General features: G+C 34.7%; 1 protein-coding gene across 2 annotated transcripts in view; it reads left to right on the forward strand.

Moving 5' to 3' along the window:
- Tnks (tankyrase) overlaps nucleotides 1-24,908 on the forward strand; it is a 185,393-nt gene that overhangs the window by 115,605 nt on the left and 44,880 nt on the right. For both annotated transcript variants that reach the window (XM_087217230.1, XM_087217231.1), the window contains exons 6-11: nucleotides 12,692-12,786; nucleotides 14,563-14,629; nucleotides 14,879-15,065; nucleotides 19,881-20,002; nucleotides 21,415-21,506; nucleotides 21,601-21,679. In XM_087217230.1, coding sequence (XP_087073356.1) covers nucleotides 12,692-12,786; nucleotides 14,563-14,629; nucleotides 14,879-15,065; nucleotides 19,881-20,002; nucleotides 21,415-21,506; nucleotides 21,601-21,679 — 642 coding nt within the window. The remainder of the gene's footprint in view (nucleotides 1-12,691; nucleotides 12,787-14,562; nucleotides 14,630-14,878; nucleotides 15,066-19,880; nucleotides 20,003-21,414; nucleotides 21,507-21,600; nucleotides 21,680-24,908) is intronic.

The raw sequence follows: 24,908 nt of genomic DNA on the forward strand, positions 1-24,908 counted from the left end.
TTGTGTCTAGATATCCCTCCAAAGCCTCATGTGCTTATAGGTGGGGCTTTGGGAGGTGGCTGGATCGTGGGTTTGTGATACTGAGATTAATGGTATGGATGTTTGAAGTTCCACCCTGAATGTGGTTCCCATCAATGAAAAGGTTGTAGCTCAGATGGAATATAAAGGGACAGAAAGAAGGCAAGCTTGCTCCTGCTTTACTGCCTCCTGCCTTCCTTGCCATAGATGGTTTCTCCTCTGCAGTGCCCCTCTACCATGCCACCCTGCCTTGGAGCCAGCCCACTATGGAGTGAAACCTCTACAAACTCTGAGCTAAAATGAACCTTCCCTCCTTTAACTTGTGGGTGTTGGGTTTTTTGTCCCAGGAGTGAGAAAAGTAGCTCAATTTATTTCTCACAAAAGAGTTTTATTTCTCATAGTGCTGAAGGCTAGGAAGTCCAGGATCAGGATGCCAGCATATTTGGTCAATGGTGAGGGCTCTCTTCTTTCCTGCATTCTTGCCATTTGCTCTTGTATTAGAGAAGTCAGGCTACCTGTCTAATTTCTGAGGGCACTAATCCCATCAGGAGGTCACCCTCATGACTTCATCTGCACTTTTTTTTGGAGACAGGGTCTAACTGTGTAGTTCAGGCTGGACCTGAACTCACAGTGACTCTCCTGCCTCTAGCCTTGTGAGTGCCAGGATTAAAGCATGTGCCATCATACCCTTCATATCATCTGATCTTTATCACCTCCCAAAGACTTTGACACCACACTCACTTTGGGCTTCAACATGTAAATTTTGGGGAACACAAACTTTTGGTGACTAGTGCCTGGTTATTTTATATCACTCACTTTTTCTTTTATTAGAAAGAAGTTAATCATTCAAGATGACTCCCTGTCTCTCCCTTTCTCTCCCATTCTACTTTCTCCCTATCTCTTCCTTCCCTCTTGTTATTTCACTCACCTGTTCAATTAAATTAAAATTATAAAAAAATTTCTAAAAGTATTTAAAAACATTTGTAATATACCTTTTACAAGAATGTTTTCTTTTTTTTTTTCTTTTTTTTTTTTTTGGTACCAGGGATCGAACTCAGGTCCTTACCTTGTGAGGCAGGTGGTGGAACCACTGAGCTAAATCCCTGGCCCAACAAGAATGTTTTCGATAGAAACATTTTTCCTTAGTCCAGTATGGTGGTGCATGCCTATAATTTCAGGACTCAGGAGGCTGAGGCAGGAAGATTGCAAGTTCAGGGCCAGCCTGGACTACAGACTACTGATAACCTGTCTCAAAAAGAGGGGAGGGTTTTCTCTTCTAAGAATGGCATCAACGGTAAAACTTGAAAAAGACACTATAAAAAAACAATAATCACTTGAAATGCATATTATGGTGGCCAAAATAGTAAATTTAGAAACTATAAATGTAAAAGGACTCATATTTTGATTTTTCTTGTGTAAATATGCTTTAATTTTTAAATAATAACATGATAGTTTTATACCATTATAATATCCATTCAAATAATTACCTTCAGAGAGGATTCAGCACCTTTAGAATTGGGAAAGAAGGCTGTGAGCATAAAACAGAACTGGCGTTCTCTGTTCCTGGTATAAGTTGACCATTGCATTTCAGGAACATCAAAGACTTTGTTACTGAAGGGACTCTGAGGTGGCAGCATATCTCTAGTGTCCTGGAGATCTTAACCACATTGAAATCAGCTAAAGGAATTTGCCAGTCTCCAGTTTACTGTCAAAATGGCAACCTGATCATCCAGGCAGGGTAAAATGATTCTCTCCTATGCAATCTTTAAATACTGATCAGTGCAAATTATTTCCTCTTTCAGGAACAAATCACCTATCTGTTGTACATGACTTAGAGTGTTTGAGGCTTGGATGTGAAATTCTAGGATTGCAAATATGAGTTATAAAAAGGAATTCATGGGTCAGGAATTTAGCTCAGTGGTGCCGCCACCTGCCTCACAAGCACAAGGTCCTGAGTTTGATCCCCAATACTGAACAAAAACAAAAAGGAATTCACATGAAGTTTAGATCGTGTGCATATTTTTCTCCTTAAAATATAAAACATCAGGTTGCGTTCAGACCAGGAAACCTAGTTTCCATAAAGTCTACCAGCTGTTTCTCATTGAATAATGAAAAACTATTATTGTACCTTGAAAGTACTAAACTTTTTTTTCTACACAAACTGAGAGGATGCTAGAACTTCATTTTATGCACACATTTCAGGTTTTTTGGTGATTCTGAAAGGCTGAGGATGAAAAAGAGAAACAAATTGCTGGCCATTTAAAAATCCCCTTGACGTTTTCATAATGATAATGTGAAGTTAAAATTGAATTAAATTGGCATTCAGAGCTTTAGTCTCACAAAGATTACCCTGTGGAATTCCTCTTCTTTCTTTTCTGTTCATCTCCTTTTTCCTCTCTTATTCTTCCTAATACATATACTTAAAAATACTCCTTTTATTGCTTCTCAGCCTTTTGGCTAAGATCAAATGTAAAAATACTCCTTTATATTCTTACTTTAAAAATAAATTTTAACTATTTCATAAATTCTATAGCTTTTCAAATGCCTAAAGTTCTCTCCTAAAGATGAGTACATGTTGCTTTAGAAGAACATCCTCTATGAGGCCATAAACTACCAATTACTGTTCTCTCTTGATGTAGTCTACCTGAAATTTATAGAATATTATCTGGAAGAAGCCTTAAATGGTAACTAGTCCAGCCTTCAAACGCAGTACTAGAACTTTCATTAGAAATAACTTGATAAGTTCGGTTAAATGCATTGGCAGGGGGGCTGCCTCGCTGGTTTATGGTGATTTAGATCAGTCTCATTTTAAGAAGGAATATTGATCCATCAGAGAGGGACCAGGAAGGTATTGTAGTTAGGAAACTATTCTGTGAAAAGCAATTAAAGCAGCTGGAGGAGTTTAGTTCAAGAAGAAACCAAATGACTGTTAGAAAGATCTAGAAAAATCGTGTACCAGGAAGGAAACAGGAAATCCTCTCCAATTTCCATTGTTATTCTTCCCTGTTCTGCTACACTTAACTATATTTAAGCAGCTTCTGTTATTGAAGAGACCCACATTTCTGGACTGCTCATTCTAATGTATTGCCATACTGTCAATATTGATAGAGTTTAGGACCTGCCCACTGATAGTAATGGTGTTTTGCTTCTCAAGCATCCAGGTCATTTTCTGAAACATCCTATCTAGAACCTGAGCTCCTAGCCAAAGGAAAAGAAGTGAGGAACCATGGGGGTTCTGAAGTCAGACTGCCTGGTTTAGATCCCTGACTCTTGTCATCTTCCTGTTGCTCAGTTTCTTCATTTGTCTTATAGAGCTAATAGTAATTTCCAGCTCATATAGTTGCTGTGTGAAGAAGTTAGTACATATATTGCACTTCCCAATGCCCTTTGTAGTAGACCAGGAGTCAAGAAACTTCAAGGGGACTCTCATCTCTGTTTTGATATTACTAAAAATATCCCATCAAAATATGGCATTGGCAATGAAATATGTTTATTTCCAAGGTCTCATCCCTTGTATATTCTTTAGTTTTTAATTTGTTTAGTGATAATGGTTTAGATTCGGATTGAAGTATCACTATCTCAAAGAACTCCTTAGTTCTTTGCTTCTTAACTTCTTAGCAGATTGATCGTGTCTCTGTGCCTGATAAAAAACAATTTTTGGTACTGGAGCTCGAACTCGGGACCTTGTGCTTGTGAGGCAGGTGCCAGAACCACTGAGCTAAATCCCTGGCCCTTGATGAAAATGTAATGAAGATCTGATTATGTGTTTATTATATTTCCCTAGGTTTTTTGTCTTAATGGCTGATATAATGTTTTATTTGTAGAAGGGGAACACTGACCTATCTTTTAACCGAATAATAAATTCAAATGAGATATATTTTGATAAGATAAAGCAAAAATTAAACTACTTCAATATCCATTTATAGACAAATTCAATCCATTTATAATGGGCAAATAATTATGATCAGCCATGCAGTGGAAATACTGTCTAGCCATTACAAAGAACAAAACAGACTTCTATGTGGTGCCATTAGGAGGAAGAAAAGTACATCACAGCAGAATATAATACAATCCAATTTGTATGACAAAAACAGCAACAAAAAGAATTCAAGAAGAAAATACACATTCATAGACATGAGAAAATATCTCAAATGATACTTGCACAGCTATAAATAGTGGTTGCCTTTGAGAAAGGGGCTTTTTGGCTTGAAGGGAGAAATAGAACTTTATGCTATATATTTTCCTGTACTATTTGAATTTTTAGAGGTAATATATTATTTTTATAATTTAAAAAGGAACTCAATTATGGACAGAATGGTTTTTAAATAAAAAGTAATTGATAAGTGAGGCTAGTTAAAACTGAGAGAAGAAAAATACACAACGTTTGTTTTGAAACAAGACCTGAAAAGGCTTGTTTTCTGATGTCAAAAAAGTGGAGTGTTGGGACCAGGATTTAGCTCAGTGATGCCCCACCTGCCTCACAAGTGCAGAATCCCAAGTTCAATCTCCAGTACCAAAAAAAAAGTGGAATTTTGCACTGATGACAACTTTGTGTTCACTTATATTTATAAATAGTTTTTTTGAGAGATGCAGGGAATTAAAAAATTATAGATCATATTTAAGACTATACAGTATACAACATAAAATTAATTCTTAAGACAGTTATCATTAACCTATTTTTATAAAGTACAAACTTTGGTACACTACTTGAATGTGTTTTAAAATGAGATTGCACTGGGTGAGGTGTGCATGCCTATAATTCCAGGACTCTGGGAAGCTAAAGCAGGAAGCTTGCATGTTAGAACTCAGCATGGGCAATTTAGCAATTTAGCAAAAAATAAAAAGGGCTGAGGATGTAGCTCAGAGTGAAGGTTTACTCTCCAGTACTATTAAAAAATATATATATTACAAAATACCAACACTGTACTACAAATCATTATTTCCTCTTATTCTGTCTTCATACATTGCTTTTGCAACACAAACACAAAAATGATTGCTAAAACTTGGTCTTAAAAATACTTGCCTTCATCTTTTATAATACTTATTATAAAAATATTTATTTATATGCCTGTCTCTTCTAATCTATTATGAGCTCATTGGCAACAGAGAGTATATCTTAGTTTTATGTTTCTAATGTTTAACATAATACCTCATATATACAGATTATTAAAAAATGAATGAATGTGCTGCTGAGCATGATGGCACACACCTATAATCTCAGCACTCAGGAGGCTGAGGCAGGAGGAATGCTGTGAGTTTGAAGTCAACCTGGGCTACACAGTGCGTTCAAGGTCAGCCTGAACTACATAATAAGGCCCTGTCTCAAAAAACAAAAAAGAAAAACCAAAAAGGAATGAATGAAATTTATTGTCAGCTTTTGATTTGTATTACTAAAAAGAAACAGAAAGTTGGGCCCGGGGATTTAGCTCAGTGGTGCCACCGCCTGGCTCGCAAGTGCAAGGTCCCTGGTGCCAGAAAAAAAAAGAGAAAAGAAACAGGAAGGACATGGATAATCCAAGATGATAAATTTGACATTAAAATTTGTATAGAAGATTTAAACTTATGTTTCAACACAGGCACATGTGACATTGGATACATCCTTGAGGAAAACTTAAAACCACAACTGTAAAGCTATGATGTAAGTCATCAGAGAGCTGCACCTAACTCGTAATTATGGCATTTGACCTACGTAGAAAAAAGAAGTGCAGAGTAAAAGATAAAAAAGCAAGGAGTGGAGAGATTGTTGTAGGGCCTTCTAGACCATTGTAAAGACATTTTTATATAAAGACATTAACTTTTACTTTGAGTGTGAGGAGGAACCACTGCTAGATTTTGAGCAGAGGAATGGGTACCTCATACAATGGTACCTCAGTTCAGGAACTTAATTCTTTCCATGATTCTGGTTGCAAACTGAACTGAAGGAGGACCCTAGGTTTATGGTAAAAGTTGCATTCACAGCTTTGTAACAGACTGGTCGACTGTTGGTGTTGTCAGTTGTCAGTATTTTAGTTATGTGTGTGTAAGGTGCACGTGTTACATAAATGTATCAATAGGATGTTAAAGCTACTTGAAAGCCTTATTGACCTGCAGAACCATATCACAAAAAGCAAAGGTAGTTAAATTTATGTGTTTTTTGTTGTTGTTATTAAGACCAGAATTCAAGAAGAAAACTTTGAGTTATAGAACTTCTTTAAATAAGGACTTTTTGTGTAAACATTTTGTAGCATGAAAATATTAGTGATAACACTTCTCTTACAGCAGAATAATATTTAGATGGAGCTTTAGATTGAGTTTTTATATTTCCAGTGGTTTCTTACTTTACTACTCTACATGTTTTTTAAATTTTTTCCCAATAAGCATCTGTTTTTAGAATAAATTATGAGGTGTACAGACTGGCAGTGATTGCTGTGCTATGTATGTTGCTGTCTTAAATGTCTAATCCTTACATTTACTAGTTTGTAGCTATCATCAAATGATCTAGTAACGTGTGAGAATTTTACAAATGGGTCTGCTTTATAGATCCAAAACCAAAATTACTCTGTTAATTATCCTAGCAATTAGGAAATCAGTTTTATCATTGCTTTGCTATTTGGCAGTTGAGGTGTAATTTTGACACTATGTGGAATTGTTCAGTAAGTTTAGTCTTAAGCTACATGTCAGGAAACAGTATTTGGTAAATAACAGTAATAAATATGTTTTCTATATTTTGAAAAACCTCTGGGCTCTTAGTGGCATAAGCTTGTTCAAATCACCCTTTGTCCTCAAATTGTCTATACTTCTTTGTTTTGCTTTCTGCCATTTTCTGAAATCTACTGCATGCATTTTACTGATTTTTATGTGTAATCTACTGATACCGTGTAGGTTGCATGATTAGCATCTACACTGGAATGATTACTAGGAAAGTCTCATTCGGCTTTCACTGCACTCACTCTTTCTGTGAACCCATCCACTCTCACAGCTCACCTACTTCTGCTTAAATGCTGTTCTCGCTGCTAACTGACAGTGTCATTATCTCTCTTCTGGATTAATCCCACAGCCTTTGTTCAAGTGTTCTTGCCATGGGTTTGCTTCCTGTCTTCAATTTAATTTTCCATATAGTAAATTAGGTAAGTAATTACCTAATCTTAGGTAGTTTTTTACTTAAATTCTAATCATAGGTAGTTTTTTACTTCAAATCCTGTGGTAGTTTTAGTGTCCCTCCCAATCTTTTGTATTGCACTTAGCCACTAATTTTACTTTTTCTAAGTTTCTCAAATATACATGTTCGGGCCAGGGATTTAGCTCAGTGGTTTTGCCACCTGCTGCGCAAGCACAAGGACCCGAGTTCGATCCCCAGTACCAAAAAAAAAAACAAACCAATCTCAAATATACATGTTCGCTAGGTGTTAACATGCATTCTTCATGCTGTTTGGAATAAAGTTCCCCATCCTTTTGACTCAGTGATTTTTGTTTATCCTCAAGTCTCAGCTCAGAGTGCAATTCTTTAGTCTTCCCTGGCCCTACCTTCACTCTGCCTGCCTCTAGTGTGCTCTAGGTGTAAATCCTGCTGTAGTACCCTTTCTGTATTGTTTCACACAGACACATAGTCCCTGCTTTCTTTTTATCTTTTTTTTTTTTTTGGTTTTTTGGTTTTTGGTACCGGGGATCAAACTCGGGTCCTTGCGCTTGCAAGGCAGGCGGCGGAACCACTGAGCTAAATCCCGGGCCCAGTCCCTGCTTTCTGTACGCACTTGACTCCTCAGAAACTAGTTTTCTTCCGTCTTTTGTCCTTCTGAATAACAAATTAGTTTATTTACATTTCATTTAGTGAATGTGTGTGAGGCAGGAGGTGTGGGGTTGAGCCCAGCCTGAGTGGTCTGGGCAACTTAGCAACTTGGTGAAACTCTGTTTCAAAAAAAAAAAAAAAAAAAATTAAAGGGTGGAGGAATGTAGCTCAATGCAAAAGCCCTGAGTTAATCCCCAGTACCATTCCCCCCGACCCCCCAAAAAACCTGTAGGGCAAATTACTGAACATTCCTTGGTTATTACACTACCCTTACAGCTTAGCGTGGTGTCACATACATGGCAGATGCTAAAATATTTTAAATGATACCAGTTATGACCCAATTTGTTTTTAGCCTTAACCTCTTCTGAACTGTAATTGAGTATTTATAACACTTACTCAGTGTCCCTCCCATCCTTCTGTTATTGACATTTCCAAACTGAAAACTACTACATCCTTCACTATGTACATCAATCCGTTTTTAGATTCTATCAGTTAGCCTTCCTAATAGTTTTTGAAAGTTATTCCTTAACTCCATTTTTTAACAGCCACCTTATTTTAAGGTTCCTATCACTCAGTATGTTTACAAAGACTTCTCATTTATCTGAGTTATATGAATTTCAACAGTCTAAAAACTAAGCTTGTTACTATTTTTAAAGCATTGTAAATATTTTCTACTCTTACAGGACTTTTTAAAAATGGAACTAGATTATTTTTCTTACATTTTTGCTAAGTAAACTATTAATGTAAGTATGTATGTTTCCATTCATTTAGGGACATTGTCCTTTTTATTTAAGAAATAGAAGTTATTGAATCAACTATGTATAAGTAAAATTGTATAGAAACAATATAAAAAGGAATATCTTTTTTGCTCATAGCAAAAGACGCCAACTTTTCCATAAAAAATTATTAAGTGGCAGCTATGCCCTATGGGAGCTTACTAACCAGTCACCCAAAACAGTCCTTGTGTTGTGGAGGAGGTGAGCACTGTCTAAAGTACATTTCATTGCTAAATGTATGCACATTGAGGCGATACTCTTAAGTGAAATAAACAGGACACACGTGTAAATACCAAATAGTCTCTCTAGTGTGAGAAAATGAAAGTGTAAATAAGGACTAAAAGGTATAATAGATAATGTGAAATAGGAAGAAAAGGGGCAAAGGGGAGGGGGAAGTGGGAGGGGTAGGGGAAAGGAAAGAGGGGAATGGAATTAATGTGAGAAAATGAAAAAATGGAAACAAAGTCTTTGTAAATAGGTAGGGATGGAGGGGTTGAAGGGAGGGCAGGGGAAGGGGGAAAAATAAGAACCAAGAGAGTATGTAAAGGTGCATATCTCCAATGATGAATGTCATTATGTTGTATACCTAAAATGTACTAATAAAAGGATATACAAAAATAAAATAAAATAAAATAAATAAAGTACATTTCAGTCCTACAAGTGGCCAGGATGGAATAAAAAGGACTAGATTTACCTTTCTTCCTCACACAGTGAGAAAAACAGACAAGATATGTGAAACAATGGTTTCTAGACATCGAGCACTAGCTAGTCATGACAGTGATCCCTGAGAAAAGGGGACAGATAGGGTAAGCTATGCAATTGCTCCAACTTACTGCCTAGAAAGTATTTCCAGACTTAATGCAGGGAGGGAGAGCCTGATGGTCTGCGTGAGTCGAGATGGAATGGGAGTCTGAGCAGACCAAGTTGTAGGACCTGTCCATTGGCAATAAAAAGTGTTAAAACCCTTAGTAGCCAAACTCCCACTAAAGCCAAGAACTCTGGCTAAAGACCTCCCACTCTCTGAAGGTAGTCATAAGACAGCACCAAACCTTTGATGGCAGACCCATTCCTTCCTCACAGAGCCTCAACCCATCTTTTCTAAAGGATATGTATAGGCTTCCTTATCTAAAGCTAAAAGCCTTTTGTGGGCTGGAGGAGAGTGGCTTTGTCTGAGTTGCCACTCAGCAATTTTAGACTTCATGCAGGTTCTCCCAGAAGATCTGCTCGGGGATAAATGACCCAGAAAGGCTTTCTTTAGATAATCATATTTGCTGCCCAGACATTTTTCCATATCTTCAAACCCCATAAAAACCCAGGTGCCTCACGCTAACTCCAATTCTTATATTAGAAACCCACCAGCTCCCCTGTAGGCAGCGTATCCTGCTGCCTAAATAAACTCTTGTCTTTTTATATTTCTTGTCTATTGTTAAGGTATTTTTACCAGCCCACCTCTGGCCATCAAGTACCCTCTCAGATGGCACAAGGTGGTGAGAAGTGACTAAGACATGGAACCAGGTTAAGGACACCTTCCAAGACTCCCCTGTCTTCAGTTGGGACTGATTAACACATGTATGAGGAAACTACTGGAGGCGGATAAAGACCCAACACACAAGAGTTAGAGGTTATAATCTTAGGAATTCAGAGTCCATAACAGTTTCTGTTGTTGCCAGCCAGATTGGAAGACCCTCATAACTCTTGGAATATTACAGTGTACTCAGAAGGGGAATGCCTCAGTAGGTGGGCAACAAAGTCCTGCCCTAAAGGCAGTTCTGGTCCTGCCTAAGACACCTTTGAAAGCAAATTTAGTGTATGCCTGATAGAAGTCACTGCAGGAGGGAATGTTGGGAGAGGAAGTAGGAAAAAAAATCATTTAATAATAATAACGTTTTCCAAATTTAGTGAAAACTATTCAGATTCGGGAAGCTTAGAAAGCCCTTAACATCAAAACAAAAACAAAAATACATGAAGAAAATTTTTCCAAGGTACTTCATAATCAAATTGCTTAAATTCAAGGATAAGGAAAAAAATATTAAAACATCTGGAGTAAAGAAACACAGGTACAAAGGAACAAAAGGATAAATGGCAGATTTCTAGTCAGGAAACAGTGCAAGCCAGAAGACAGTGGGGCAACATCTTTTAAATACTATTTTCTTCTAAAGGAAAAAAAATGAAATTTTAATTTCACTAATCCAGCAAAAGGCATGTTTCTAAACTGCAGGTAAAATAAGAATCCTGAAAATAGCTTGATGATCCTGGAGGTAACATTTGCAGTAACATATGACCTGTATCTGAAAGCAGAAATTTGGTTAGGTCTGTTGCTTAATGATTCAGAAATGTTAATTGTCTATTTTTATGTGTCATTTTACATTTTAAAAGTGGTTATGGGAGAAATCTTTATTTTCATAAGTTATTGAGATACCTGGGTTGCTATTCTGTTTGTAAAGAAGCTTAAACACACAGATAATATGACTTTCATGGGGTTTCATAGGATCTGGGAATGTAATCAGCTTTCTTGACTTCAGGTAAAGACTTCTAATCTACCTAATCTCTTCAATAAAGCTGTGTATTGCTCAAAATATTTTCTGAACTTAGTGTCAGAGTATATAAAATACGTGGAGGACTTTGAAAGTAATAATAGACAGTACAATATGTAGTAATTCTTTTGTCTCTTGACATATGGAATAGACAAAGAAAAAAAAAATTACAACTCTTAATTAAATCCCAAGACCCCAAATAGAAGACAGTAAAAATGAGAGTACATTATATTAGAGCCTGTATCCAAAACTGTTACAATACTTAAGCTTTAAATGAGCAGACATAGGGGCTGGGGATTTAGCTCAGTGGTTTCACTGGCCGCTGCGCAAATGCAAGGACCCGAGTTCGATCCCAGGTACCAAAAATAAATAAATAAATAAATGAGCAGAAGTAGAAAATTGCTATGATTGCAGAGATGTTTTCAATTAAAATGAAGTTATTTCTGATTTTTTAAAAAGATAAGAAGTTTGATTATTTTAATTACTCTATCAAATTTTCACAGAAGACCTTTTAATAACTTAGTTCAAGCTAAAAGATGGCAGAAATTAGTTGAGAAGAAACTGTAATTTCCTCTTGTATTTAATCTGTATATGTGGTACATAAAACAGAAGATTAAATATTATCTTTAGATTTTTCATTGCATTACTAGGCATCCTTAAGAATGAATAAAGTACTTTATCCTTTTGGTTTCCATTACACTTTTTTTCAAGTTCTTAAGGGTTGTTTTTCAGTCTTCCCTATTAAAGAATTTTTGAGAGCTAGATCTTTAGATAAGGTTGTATAGTAGAATTGGTATTTGAATGTTAGAACTTGAAAGGACAGGACTTAAATAGATAAAGATGAATGTTTCCAGTAATAGGGGATATAATCCCTGACATGATTACTCAGAAGAGTAAGAATGGTTCATATGGGAGAGAAAAAGAAGTAAGGTAGAGTAGGTAGGGCTTGATTACTGAAGGCGTTAAAAAAACAAGGGAAATAGACAGTATCTTGGTCAATTTTGTGTTACTCTAACAAATTTCCTGATTCTGGGAAATATGTAAAGAAATGAGGCATATTTGACTCACAATTTTTGTGGCTGGAAGGTCTAAGCATTTGGCAAGGGCCCAATGGCTACTTCACAAAATAGATAGCAGCACATAGCAGGAGTGTCAGGTGCGGTCGGGGCGGGGGGAGAAAAAAATGGAGAACCACATACAGAGAGATAGCAAGAAAACAAGCTCTATGACAGCTCTCTCTGGTGATAACTAGGCCAGTCCCTCAAGAGACCAAGTCCCTCACTCCTGAGAGAAAAGTATCAACCTGTCTCAAAGGCCCTCTGTACACTGTTACACTGTTTATTTGGGGCCAGAGCCTCCACGGGTTTTGGTGGGGACAAACCAAATTCAAACCATAGAAGATGGACTAAAGGCAAATTTTTCTTCCAGGGAGAATGAATTGTCTCTCATCTAGATATGAAATGTGAATTTTTAGCATTTCAGCCCTGTATTTTTTATGTTAACTTTCTTGTGTTTAAATCTGAATGAATACAGATTAAATAGCAAAACAAGTATTATTTCACCTCAAGAGGAATGTGGGGTTTTTTTCTCTTTTCCAGTCCACTCCTTTACATCTAGCAGCAGGCTATAACAGGGTTCGGATAGTTCAACTGCTTCTTCAGCACGGTGCAGATGTTCATGCAAAAGACAAAGGGTAAGTTGTCACTTTATTTCCTTATAATGATTTTGCTTATGGATTTGTTTTCATCATCTCCTAACCCCAAAGTTTGAGTTTAAGAAAGTCACATCTCATTCATTAAGAATCTTCACTTTGATTTCAGGCTTTATTTTCATGTACTTACTTATTACAGTTATTTTTTTCATAATTACCTAAATCAGTTTAATTTAATTCAATTACTTGACCTAAAATGTATCTCTCTATTCCAATCATTATTTTTCAGCCTTTAAGTTGTACTTCAGAAAGATAAGACAAGTTGAAATTTCTGATATTCGGGTAGCATAGCTCTCATAGTCATTTGTTATTAAAGGATCAACTCATTAATAAATCCAAATCATAAATATGTAGTATTTTAATTAGGTGGGGGTTTTTTTTCCTGATGAAATCTTGGACATTTAAACTGAGAAAACCTAGAAGGTCCTCGTGCATATCAATGCATGAGGGAAATGGGTGATAGCTAAAAGTCAGTTATGTCATTTATTTTATGAATTGATAAATTTTGAAAAACTTTGTACCAATTTCCTACATAGTCTCCAGGGATACATGAACATTGAGTTTGCTCTCTTATATGAAGGGCTAACATTTCTCACTGTCTCACCTTAAGATCTAAAAGATAACTGACCCTACCCAGGTAAGGTAGATTACATTATTATATTTTCATAATTGACAGAGTACAGAAGATGTGCCCTGGAGTAGGGTTTCTTTCACTGTGACCACTCCCCCTTCATGTCAGGAAGCATGAAAGAAGGACTCAGTACTTGAGATAACCATGAAAATGGGAGTACATTTCACATCTACTCTTTTCGGTGCTATTTCTGTCTTGCCAGCACCAGGTTTTGTGCCATCTGTGAATGGTATCCCAAATAGGGACATAAATGCCTGATGCTTTTATACATCTCTATTTCTTACTCATGCCTGAAAACAGATGGGTGTACAATACATTGGACCCTTGACTTACGAACTCAGTTTGTTCACAAGGTCTGGTTGTAACTCAGGTCGGTCAGCTGAAGGCTCAGGCTCCTCTACACAGCCTTCAAAGTCTCTCTCCTGTATACAGGCAGATCTCGGTGTCTTTAGAGAAACATTGGCCCAGGATTTCTCAATTAACCCCACACAGGAAAGGATGTTGTAATAATGTTCCTTCCAGAACTCTTTAAGGGTTAAATCTTAAATCTGTATCTGAGACCATCTGAAAGCACAAGCGGCCAGCATTTGAGTCATAACTCAAGACTGTAAGTTAAAATTAAAGTTCTGGTCATAACCCAAGTTGTTCATATGTCAGGTCAGTTATAACTCGAGGGTCCACTGTAGGTGAGTCATCAAGAGAAGTAACCATGAAAGGGGAAGGCTTGACTCATTTAGAATACTTTGATATGCAAGTTATAGTTTGGATTCTTATGCTGGAAATTACTATGTAATTCAGCTAAAATGGTGGGAATTATTCCAGTTCACTACCAATTAATGTTTTGTATAAATAATTGATATATAAACCATGTAATTATCAATTAGCATATGATCTTTTTACCTAACTTCTTGTAATTGGTATTTTTAACATTAATTATATACAAAAACACAAGATAAATACAAAAGTTGTGAATGTAAGTTATGTTTTGAACTATTTTATCAAATATTTAAATATATTTAATATACTTCTGTTGGGATTTAGTAGATTTTTGTTTCTTACACTTCATGGATAAATAACTACAAAATGTTTGAAAATGAAGTATTTTAATTTGCCCTCTTTTCATTTAGTGGACTTGTGCCTCTTCATAATGCATGTTCATATGGACATTATGAAGTCACAGAACTGCTACTAAAGGTAAGAGAAATTAGAAATATGAAGTATCATTTATTTTTTTAAAAAAACTTGGCATTACTTCATGTGTTTTTTAGCCAATACTACCATTGCTTAAAATACTTTAAATATTCAATTTAAGCTGTTTTTAAAATCGGAATTTAAAAATCATTTCAAAAACTTATAACTGAAATTTACAATAAAATAAATGTTTTCTGAGTTTGATTTGATCCAATGAAGTGGTTACTAACCTGAAACTTTTCCTCAACTCAGCATGGAGCTTGTGTTAATGCTATGGATCTCTGGCAGTTCACTCCACTCCATGAGGCTGCTTCCAAGAATCGTGTAGAAGTCTGCTCCTTGTTACTTAGCCACGGTGCTGACCCCACACTTGTCAACTGCCATGGCAAAAGTGCTGTGGATATGGCACCAACTCCTGAGCTCCGGGAGAGATTGACTTGTATGTATTTATAGCCTAAAATCAATATTGTTAGTTATAAGTTGGAATATCTCATTTCTTTTTAGTTATTAAAGCTAGTGTTTTGTCTAACTTAAATATCATTCCATCTTACAAATATGCTGAGTTTATGATCCTCATTCCCTTGGGTTTTGTTTTTTGAGGCAGGGTTTCGCTCTGTAGTTCAGGCTGGTCTTGAACTCACTGTGTAGCTCAGGTTGGCCTTGAACTCATGGTAATCCTCCTGCCTCAGCCTCCCAAGTGCTGGGATTACAGATCCTCATTTCTTTTTTTTTTTTTTGGACTTTGGGCTTGCGAGGCAGGTGGTGGAACCACTCAGCTAAATCCCCGGCCCAGATCCTCATTTCTAATCATGCACTTTTCTTCATAAATTCCCCAGGAAACTTATATGCACACACTGTATAAATATTTTGTGTTTATTCAAGCCCAACTCCAATTCATATGTTGTCTTCTTTTTTTTAAAAAGCTAAGGAGGCTAAGGATTAGCAGCCATTTATTGAATACTTACTATGTAACAGACACTAGCAATACTGAAGTACAGAAAGCAAAACACAAATCACTGAGCTCATAGAGCTTGTAGTCTTGTGCCATTGATCATAGCAGATGACATCAAACATGATTGAGCACTGTTTTCCAAGCCCTGCAAAGTTTAGTCCTAAACATTTATTGTGTATGGGATGGCCCAAGTGGAAGTGGGCCCAAATTTAATATATATTTGATATACTATTTATGATTTGATGGGGATAATGTGATACACATTCCCTACACATGTATAAATATATTTCTAAATAAAATTTTTATTTTAGATATACAGAAAATTTATGAAGATAATATTGGGATCTCATGTATCTGTACTCAGTGTCCTGTATTATTAATATTTTAGTATGGTACATTTATCACTATTAAGAAACCATTTTGATACATTATTATTAACTAAAGGTCATACTCTTTTTGGATTTCCTTAGTCTTTGCCCAAAGTTCTTTTTCTGCTTTACGTTCCCATTCAGGGCATCATACTACATGGAATTTCTGTATCAACACTGAAATGTATTTAACACTGCATGTGAACATTTCTGATTTAAATTACTTGAGATGCCATCTACTTGAGTTTTAATTTATCCCATGGTCTGTATTCGCTCTTACATTTAGTATTCTAAGAATCAGAAACAGCCTAAGAAAATCTTTCTTAAGCTATAACTTAAGGAAGAGGCATTGTCAAAATGATGCCAACATCATTTATATTTAAACAAATTTTAAACTGATTTATGTTAAAATAGAATTCTTAACGATTTTGACCCTACATGGAAATTTAAATTTATTTTGTTATCCAAATGAGTGACACCTATTAGTATAAACCAAGTTGTACCTGGGAAGATGTCTTTGTAATGAATCCTTGTAGAAGTTCATTTATTCCCCTCCGCCCGGGTGACTCTTACTGTGTGTTATCTTGCATTATATAGTTCATTTTTCTATGTGCATTCTATCTTCTAGGAAAATTTGAATTCTTAGAGAGAAAGACTTTGACTTCTTTTTCTGTCTCCACACCTGTATAGTTCCTTGTTACCTAAGAAAAAGGTGTGTGATGCTGTTTGTGCGTGGGCCCTCATCTCTGCTCAGTCCCAGTCTAGCACAGTTCTTTGCATAGACTGTGTGCTCAGCAGGTTTACTGATTGAATTTGACTCTGCACAAAACTTATTTTACTGTTTTCTAATTTCTTTTTTTCAATTTATGCACTGGTTCAGCTTTATCCCTATGTAATTTGACCTTTTTCCTCCCTTTCAACCATTTTACAAATTACGAATATTATTAGATGTTTTTTACATTGTATTTTACTAGTCTGCCTTTAGTGTAGACATTAAAGCTTAAACTAAATTTGTGTAATTTTATAAAGAGAGCAATTCCTTAGTTCTCAATCTTCTCAGTAGGAGATTAATAAAAAGTAAAACCTTTGTCCTATTCAGCAAGATTGTACCTAGGAATTACCTGGAAGAAACACCTTCACTGAATTGGACTTCTCTAACTGCAGTTTTCATTGTCATGTCCATTGCTTTATACTAGGCATTCACAATTATAGAATTTGTTTAAAGAGAATTATATATAGGAAACAAATGAAAACAGCATTTTGATCATGCCATTAGTTATAATCATATCATTACACACTTTTTTTGTGTGCTTTCTTATTTATTTGTTCTTTTTATGAAACCAAAGGAATAAGATAGTCTGAATTCCATTCTTGTTTCAAAATGCATTTCGAAAAAGCATCTTTGGATACTTTATAAGTCTTTATAAATCTTTTTCTATACTTTTAACTCCCTGAAGCTTTAAAAACAAACTTTTATCTATCTTTGCATTTAGCAATTTAGGATGACTATATAATGTAGTTGATAAATTTTTCACTCTCTGTATTTTATTTAAAATTTTAAGTATTCAATAAAGTACTTTAAATTTTAAAATCAATTTGGGTAGCAACTTTTTCTAAAGCGTAAAGATAAGGAATATTGTATTGTTATGAGATGATGTCATACTACTTAATTGCATTATTATATCTTAATATCTTAAATCCTTAAGTCTGTGTTTTTCATATATGTATCCATCTAATTTTCTTCTGAGCCACCTGTTCTGAATATAAAGGAGTAATTGAAAAGGTAGAACTGATTTTATCATTTTGATATTCATAGAAATTTTTCATTTGAGAAAAAGCCAGTATGATTTACATTCAGTTTAAATTTCTCTAGACCAGTGACTCCAGAAAAGTTGTGCCCTTTCCTTGATATCATTTCTGAATATGTCACCTTCCTTTGCAGTTTTCAGAAGCCTTCTTCTTATATATGGCAATTTCTAATTCTCCCACTTCATCTGTCCTCAGTTTTATCATTAAAATAAAATGCATAATTTTGTTATTTGTATTTCCTGTATACTTTCATCTCATTTGACCTTGAATTCTTGTTTTTGAAGTTTTGAAGTCCTATTTTGAGGAAGTTAGCAAGATAAAGAGGTTATATAACAGTGGTTCATATTTGCCATAACTTGTTGTATGTTCAGCATTCATGTAAAAATACTTACTGAGAACCTGCCACATGGCAACTCTAGGTGACGACTACTGTATGACAGTAGTAACAGACATGTGGTAAAGCTAATGCAAGTGCTATGGGTCTCAGATGAAGGAATCCTACCCTAATAATGTGGCAGGATGGGGAGGCTTATCTAGACTGTTTAACCTGTGACCTGAAACAGTGTGTAGTCACTAATAAGGTGGTAGATGTGCATGGTGTCTGTGTTTGTCTCTCCCTTTTGAGAAAGGCGAATGTGGGCTGGGGATTTAGCTCAGTGGTTCCACCACTTGCCTCAAAAGCACAAGGTCCCAAGTTAAATCTCCGGTACCAAAAAAGAAAGGTGAATGTGATGGAGCCTTTAAAAAAAAAGCGAAAACAGGGCGGGAGATTTAGCTCAGTGGTTCTGCTGCCTGCCTTGCAAGTGCAAGATCCCCAGTTCAATCCCTGGTACCAAAAAAAAAAAAAAAAAAGCAAACAGAAAGGAAAAGAGAAAGAATACAATGCTATCCAGATACAAAGGTCTGAACATGAGAGGGTCTGAAATTGTTAGAGAATATTTTAAGTTCTACATCATTTGTACCTTTTTAGAACAACTTTCAGCTTTTTGGTACTACATGGGTCTATGAAAATGCAAACTGAATTTGTGAAATAGAAGAACAAGACTGCATATTTTTTAATAATAAGAATATTGGATTCTTGCTGAACATGATGAAGTATGCTGTAATCCCAGCTATTCTGGAGGCTAAGGCAAAAGGATTGCAAGTTTGAGGGTGGCCCGTGTAACTTAGCAAGACCATGGCTCAAAATCAGAAGGGTTAAGGATGTAGTTCAGTAGTACAGCACTTGCCCAGCTTATATGATGCCCTAGGTTTAGTACTTAACACTACAAAAAGAGAAAGAATAATAATGCTGTATTTTTATTTATGCAACTAATTTAGGTATAGATTTTTTAAAAATCTTATTTGTTTATGAAAATTTTAATTATTGTTTCAAAATTTTTACTCTAATCGTTCTCCTATATTTCATTTCTTCTCTCTTCTGTGTAAAGACATAATCACGTAATAATCTGATGACTATTTCTCTAAATATCTTTTTCTATACCATTACTTGTTTTGAATTGTGATGACTATAGTGGCAAAAGTAGTAACAATACAAAAATAATGTGATCAGCCCGTCCTTTTTTTTTTGGCTATTGGAATTTCCATTTAATAATATATTCTTTCATATCAGAGCCAAGTGTAATCCTAGATCGCTGCAAGTTCAAGGCCAGCCTGGGCTACATAGTGAGTTCAAAGCCAACCTGAACTTGTAGCAAGAACTTGTCTCAAAAAACACATAATCAAAAAACAATATATATTTTCATATCAGTATGTGTAGATTTACCTCTTTTGAGAACTGTAAAATCGTCCAGTATAGTAGTATGCATTCACAAATTATTTAACTGATTTCTTTTTGATGAACGTTTAGGTTGCCAGTTTTTAAAACTTTGTTGTGGTGTCTATGTAGGTGAATCTTTATGAACTCAGAGTATGAAATAGTCTTAATTTTGAGCATACATATTTCAGAATGTTTTATTAATCTATATCTTCATTATTTCCATTATCATTATTATATTTTCATATTACTACCTTTGCTGAAATAGAGAAATATGTAAAGTTAATAATTTTCCTACTTATATAATCATGCTAAATCTTTTTAAATAAATTTTAAACTCTTTTCTGTTAACCAATATTTTATTTGCAGATGAATTTAAAGGTCATTCTTTACTACAAGCAGCAAGAGAAGCAGACCTAGCCAAAGTTAAGAAAACACTTGCTTTGGAAATCATTAATTTCAAACAACCACAGTCTCATGAAACAGCACTGGTAAGATTTTATTAACCCATCTTTGGGACTATAATTGTAATGCAAGCACAAAATAATGTTTTTCATTTCAAAAACCTGAAAGTGCCTTTACTATCTGAAATGCCAAGAATTTTCATTTTAATGATGGTTGCATTGACTTTTAAATTTGGTTCAGATAATGATTCTTTTCATGCATGAAAGAATAGATATTTGCTTAGTCTTGATTTGAAAATTATTTTACTTGGTCTTTCCCAACCAATGCCTTTATAAAATACAAAATATCATCTTCCTGTTAGAGGCTTTTTTTATGTGTTAAATATTGTATTTCTTATAGGAAATTAAAATATTTTCAAAGATAACTGCATCATTCTTTTGAACAATTATGTTCAATAACTGATTGTATTCATGCTGAAAAATAGTGAGATCATGAATTTTCTGGTCCAGACTGCACAACTTGCCATAAAAGTATGCATTTTCTTTGTCTAATACACTGTGAAAAAGATTCATTTCTTTTCTTTGTCATTGACCACATTACAGCACAGATACAGGACTGATTAGGGATTGCTCCTGAAATGAGAATTTAAGCATATGTGATACTTGTATCATAGGCTTTTATATACTGCTTTGGTAACATTCTTACACATATGTGACACACAAAGGTCAAACCTTAGTCATTATCTACTGAAAACAACATTAAGATTCACTAAACTAAAATGGATCAACTGAATGTCAAACTGGGATTCATGTACATTCAAGCTACACAGCATTATACCAGGAGATACAGAAAGCCACAGACTAAAACTGACGTTATTTTAGAGTACTAATTTTTCTCAATTATAAGTAGTTTTATTTTTAAAATTTTAATATAGACATTAACATAAAATAAAACAGAATACAAAACGTACAATTATTGGAGTAAAACAAAAGATTTCTGATACTGTTTCTTCCTCTAAACTGCTTCCAGTTTGTCCCTTTTTTTGTCAGTCTCTGCACATAAAAGTTTATGGGAATACATTAGTGAAAAGTTTTTAAGAGAGACAACTTGTGTAACCAACAGCTAGTGAAGGCTTGAGTTAGTTCTGGAGTTCTGTAGCTCTGAAGAGATAGTGTCTCATGCTTTCAAAGAAATATACATTAAATACTTATTTATTGGCCAGAGGAAAAGAAATGAGGTCTCTTTGTGCTCAGCTAAGAGCATAATTTCACCAGGGTTTATACGTTTATGTTTAAAGGCTTAAACTAGTAGAACTTTTATACTTGTAGTGTATTTAGAAGGAATATCTCTCATTGATCATTCGATAATGTAAAATATATTATGTTCTGATACTCTTTGTGATAACAGTGTCCCAGATTGTCAGCAGATGCTGTTTAATTTGGAAATCGACTTTTAAATAGAAGCTTATTTTATTAACTTAGTTTTGTTTACTTTATAGCACTGTGCTGTGGCCTCCTTACATCCCAAACGAAAACAAGTAACAGAATTATTACTTAGAAAAGGAGCGAATGTCAATGAAAAAAATAAAGAGTAAGTGTGATTACAGAAACAGCAGTTGTTCAAATCTTGAAGAAATACAATAAAAGCTAGAGAGGAAATTATTTTTCCTTTCTCCTCTCCATAGTTTCATGACACCCCTGCATGTTGCAGCTGAAAGAGCTCACAATGATGTCATGGAAGTTCTGCATAAGCACGGAGCAAAGGTAAGGCACACACCAAGAGAGAAGTGCCAGACTCAGCACTGAACAGCCAGCTGCTCTTCAGACTACTACTTTTCTCTCTGATTTTCCTGAAGAAATATATTTCTTCAGAAAGGACTGGTAGTTTATATTTAAATTCATAGATTCTCCTAAAAAGCTGATTTAAATCTTGATTCTAATAAAAATAATTAGCTGTGTTTCCTTGTCCTTTACTATCAATCTTCTGTAAATGCAATAAAATATAGCTTCAGCCATTTGAAGTAGATTTCAACCTCACATACATTAATACGAGAATTGGTATATTTTGATAGTCAACATTTCAATATAGTTTATAAGAAAATAATTTATGTAAACGATAGTCAAAGTATCTCTGCTTTTTTTTTTAAGAATAAAGAAGTTAAGGTTTTCTAATATTTAAGTCATTTTGACTGTGGCACCCTATTTAGGTCCATGTGTCAGCTGAGATAAGTCATAGCAGATACCAGGGTTTCCTGAGAAAGAATGAGTCTTCCATAGTGTAGAGGGACTGAGTTGCAGCTCATATGTTCACTTCCAGCATTTGTGACATATTAGCTGTTCATCTCCCTCAAGTAATTCAGTTTCAGAATACCATTTAGATAATGCCAATAAAAATAATTACTAAAATTTTGTATTTCTTTAGTGTAGAGGTTGAGAAAATTATTATTGCTAATTTGAGAGACTACAAATGTTCTTTACTCATTGGTGATTGGAAAAAAACTATAAGGCATATATATATTTTTTATCAGATCATATTATAGTTAATTTTGACCCCTCTTAACAAATATTGGCATGTAACATGACCAAGACTGCTGGCTTTTTTACTTTTAAAATTATTGTATTTACCTTCATGCAACAATTTTTTAATTATTACTGTTAGTCTATCCTAGCATTTTGCATCCTGTTACTAATGAGTTGTCTACTGTAATTATTAATAGTTTTATTAATATTAATTATGGCTATTCTAGAAGTAAGTTGGTAGGTATATTTTTTTAGTACAATCCCTTTCAAAGACATACCCCCAATTGGCCCCACCTCTTGAAGGTCCCAACTACTTCCCACTAGTGCCACCCTGGGAACCACACCTAGGGACCAAGCACATAGGCCTTTGGAGGATATTCAGCATCCCAACTATAGCAACAGTATTTAACAAAATTAGCTTTTTAGGGTTTGTGTAAAGAGAGATTATACGAAGATAATGTTTCTTATCTTCAAGCTAAAAAGATTTTAATATGCCTGCTCCCTCTTCTAGTCTCTGTCTACCAGGAAGAGACTGTTTTACGTCCCTATCTTCTGTTCCTCTTTCATAGAATTATTAAATTTATTAATTTTTTTATTGTTCACTTTCAAAGTGTCCTGGTTTTAGTAAAAAAAACCAAAAAAACACTGAGTCTCTCTAGCTAAAGGAATACAGAGAGACTTTTCAATTCTTATGTTATTTGAAATCACGTTTTAGATTAAAACATACACATGTTGATAGTTAAAGTTACTATGATATTAGTTAACAATAAATGCCTAAGTACCAGAGTTATGAAATGGTTCGTGATTAATACCTTTAAATTTAGGACAGAGAGAGAGAAGACACAGCCTTAAAGTTAGTGTTTGAGATTAGGCTATTCATATTGAATAGAATATGAAAGGATTCCTCTCTGCCAGTTCCTTGTAATTCGCAGAACTGTTTTGGCATTTGGAATCATAAAGGTATGCCCTATACATTCAGAAGATGTGAATCTGTTCTCTATATTACATTCAGTTCCTCCATATATTTTTTTAGACAGATCCTCTTCCAAGACATAGTATGTTTCTAATGTTTAGAGATACTGTATGCAATTTGGTATTCAGCTGATCTGCTCAGACACTGGAGGTAAAACAGGCTGGTGTTGGATTTACCGAGAAACATTACATCTGTAAAATCCATAGAATTTGCTAAGGTATTTCCAAGGGTCATCTAGACCAACAGCTAATTTTACTTTAAGCAGTGATTGTAGAAGTTAACATCTTCATAAAAATGGGAATCCAGTATAATTGAATAAAATGGAACATAGCAGGCCTATCAGATTTTGATTAAAAATGAAGAAAAGGAAAATGGCAGAGGAGTAAACTTGGGAATGTTTTAAATGGCATGCTAAAGGATTCAACTCTATTTGAAAGTATTAAATAGCTGTTAATTTGAGATTTTAACTTTGTATTTTAAAGGAGTAACCCTCAAAGCATATTTCCAAACTTAAACTGGATTGGGGGTTTTCATTAATCTAATTGAATAACTTAGTATGTTTCTTAACAAATTTCCAGAAAAAAAGTTTCAGCTTAGAATATTTGCAATTTTCAGGGGGTTTTATCATGATAAAGAAGTAACAAAGAAATATTTATAGAAAAAAATCTAGTTTGGCAGCCTGTGTGTTTTCTTTTTTAATCTAATGGCTGTGCTTTTGTGTTGTTTTGTATAGTCATTTTTCTACTGGAAAATGTGATAGAGTGAAATACCTTGGTATTTCATGATGTTTTGTGAAAGACAATTAAGAATTTAAATGAACCTTATCTGAACAAGAGAGACAGTTTTACTGGTAATGATGAAAGACTGGGAATACAGAGACCAATTATTTTGAAACCTTTGTTTTTCTAGCCTTCTGTTCAAGGGGTATACACAAATATTTTGAATAACCAGTGTATATTTGAGAATTTACTATGTTCTCTTATCAGGAGCTTTCTAGTGAACTTAGAAAACATAAATAAATGTCAGTATTCTCAATAAGCTTAGTTTAATGTGGTAAAGCCACTCCAGTATTGTAATTTAAAAGACAGAGAATTCTAAACTGATAGGTGTTCAGAAAGGGAGTAATGGTTAAAGCTTCAAGTAATCAAGGAAGACTTCTTAGGAGAGGAAAGACCTAGATCTCATAATTGCCAAAGACAGAAAGAAGGGATTCTCTGAAAGAAGCAGCATGTTCAATAAGCATGAACTTTGGTGACTGAAACAGAGGATATTTATGAAGACATCCTGGAAGATAGATTAGTATCAGTTAGGTATGACTCAAAAGTTTAACATTTTCTTTGTCTTATAACTAGCCAATTTGTTCTTTTTCCTATGTAAATGCTTCAAGGTTTTAAAAATGGAACATCCAAACCCTCAAATCATTTTTTGGATAAATATCCTTGTAATTCAGTCAGGGTATTCTATTATAGGGTGAGCATACCTAATCTGAAAATATGAAAT

Source organism: Heterocephalus glaber, unplaced genomic scaffold (assembly GCF_053883595.1).
Source record: "Heterocephalus glaber isolate CG9 unplaced genomic scaffold, H.glaber_assembly_v1.0 deba00001461, whole genome shotgun sequence".
NCBI classification, from domain to species: domain Eukaryota; kingdom Metazoa; phylum Chordata; class Mammalia; order Rodentia; family Bathyergidae; genus Heterocephalus; species Heterocephalus glaber.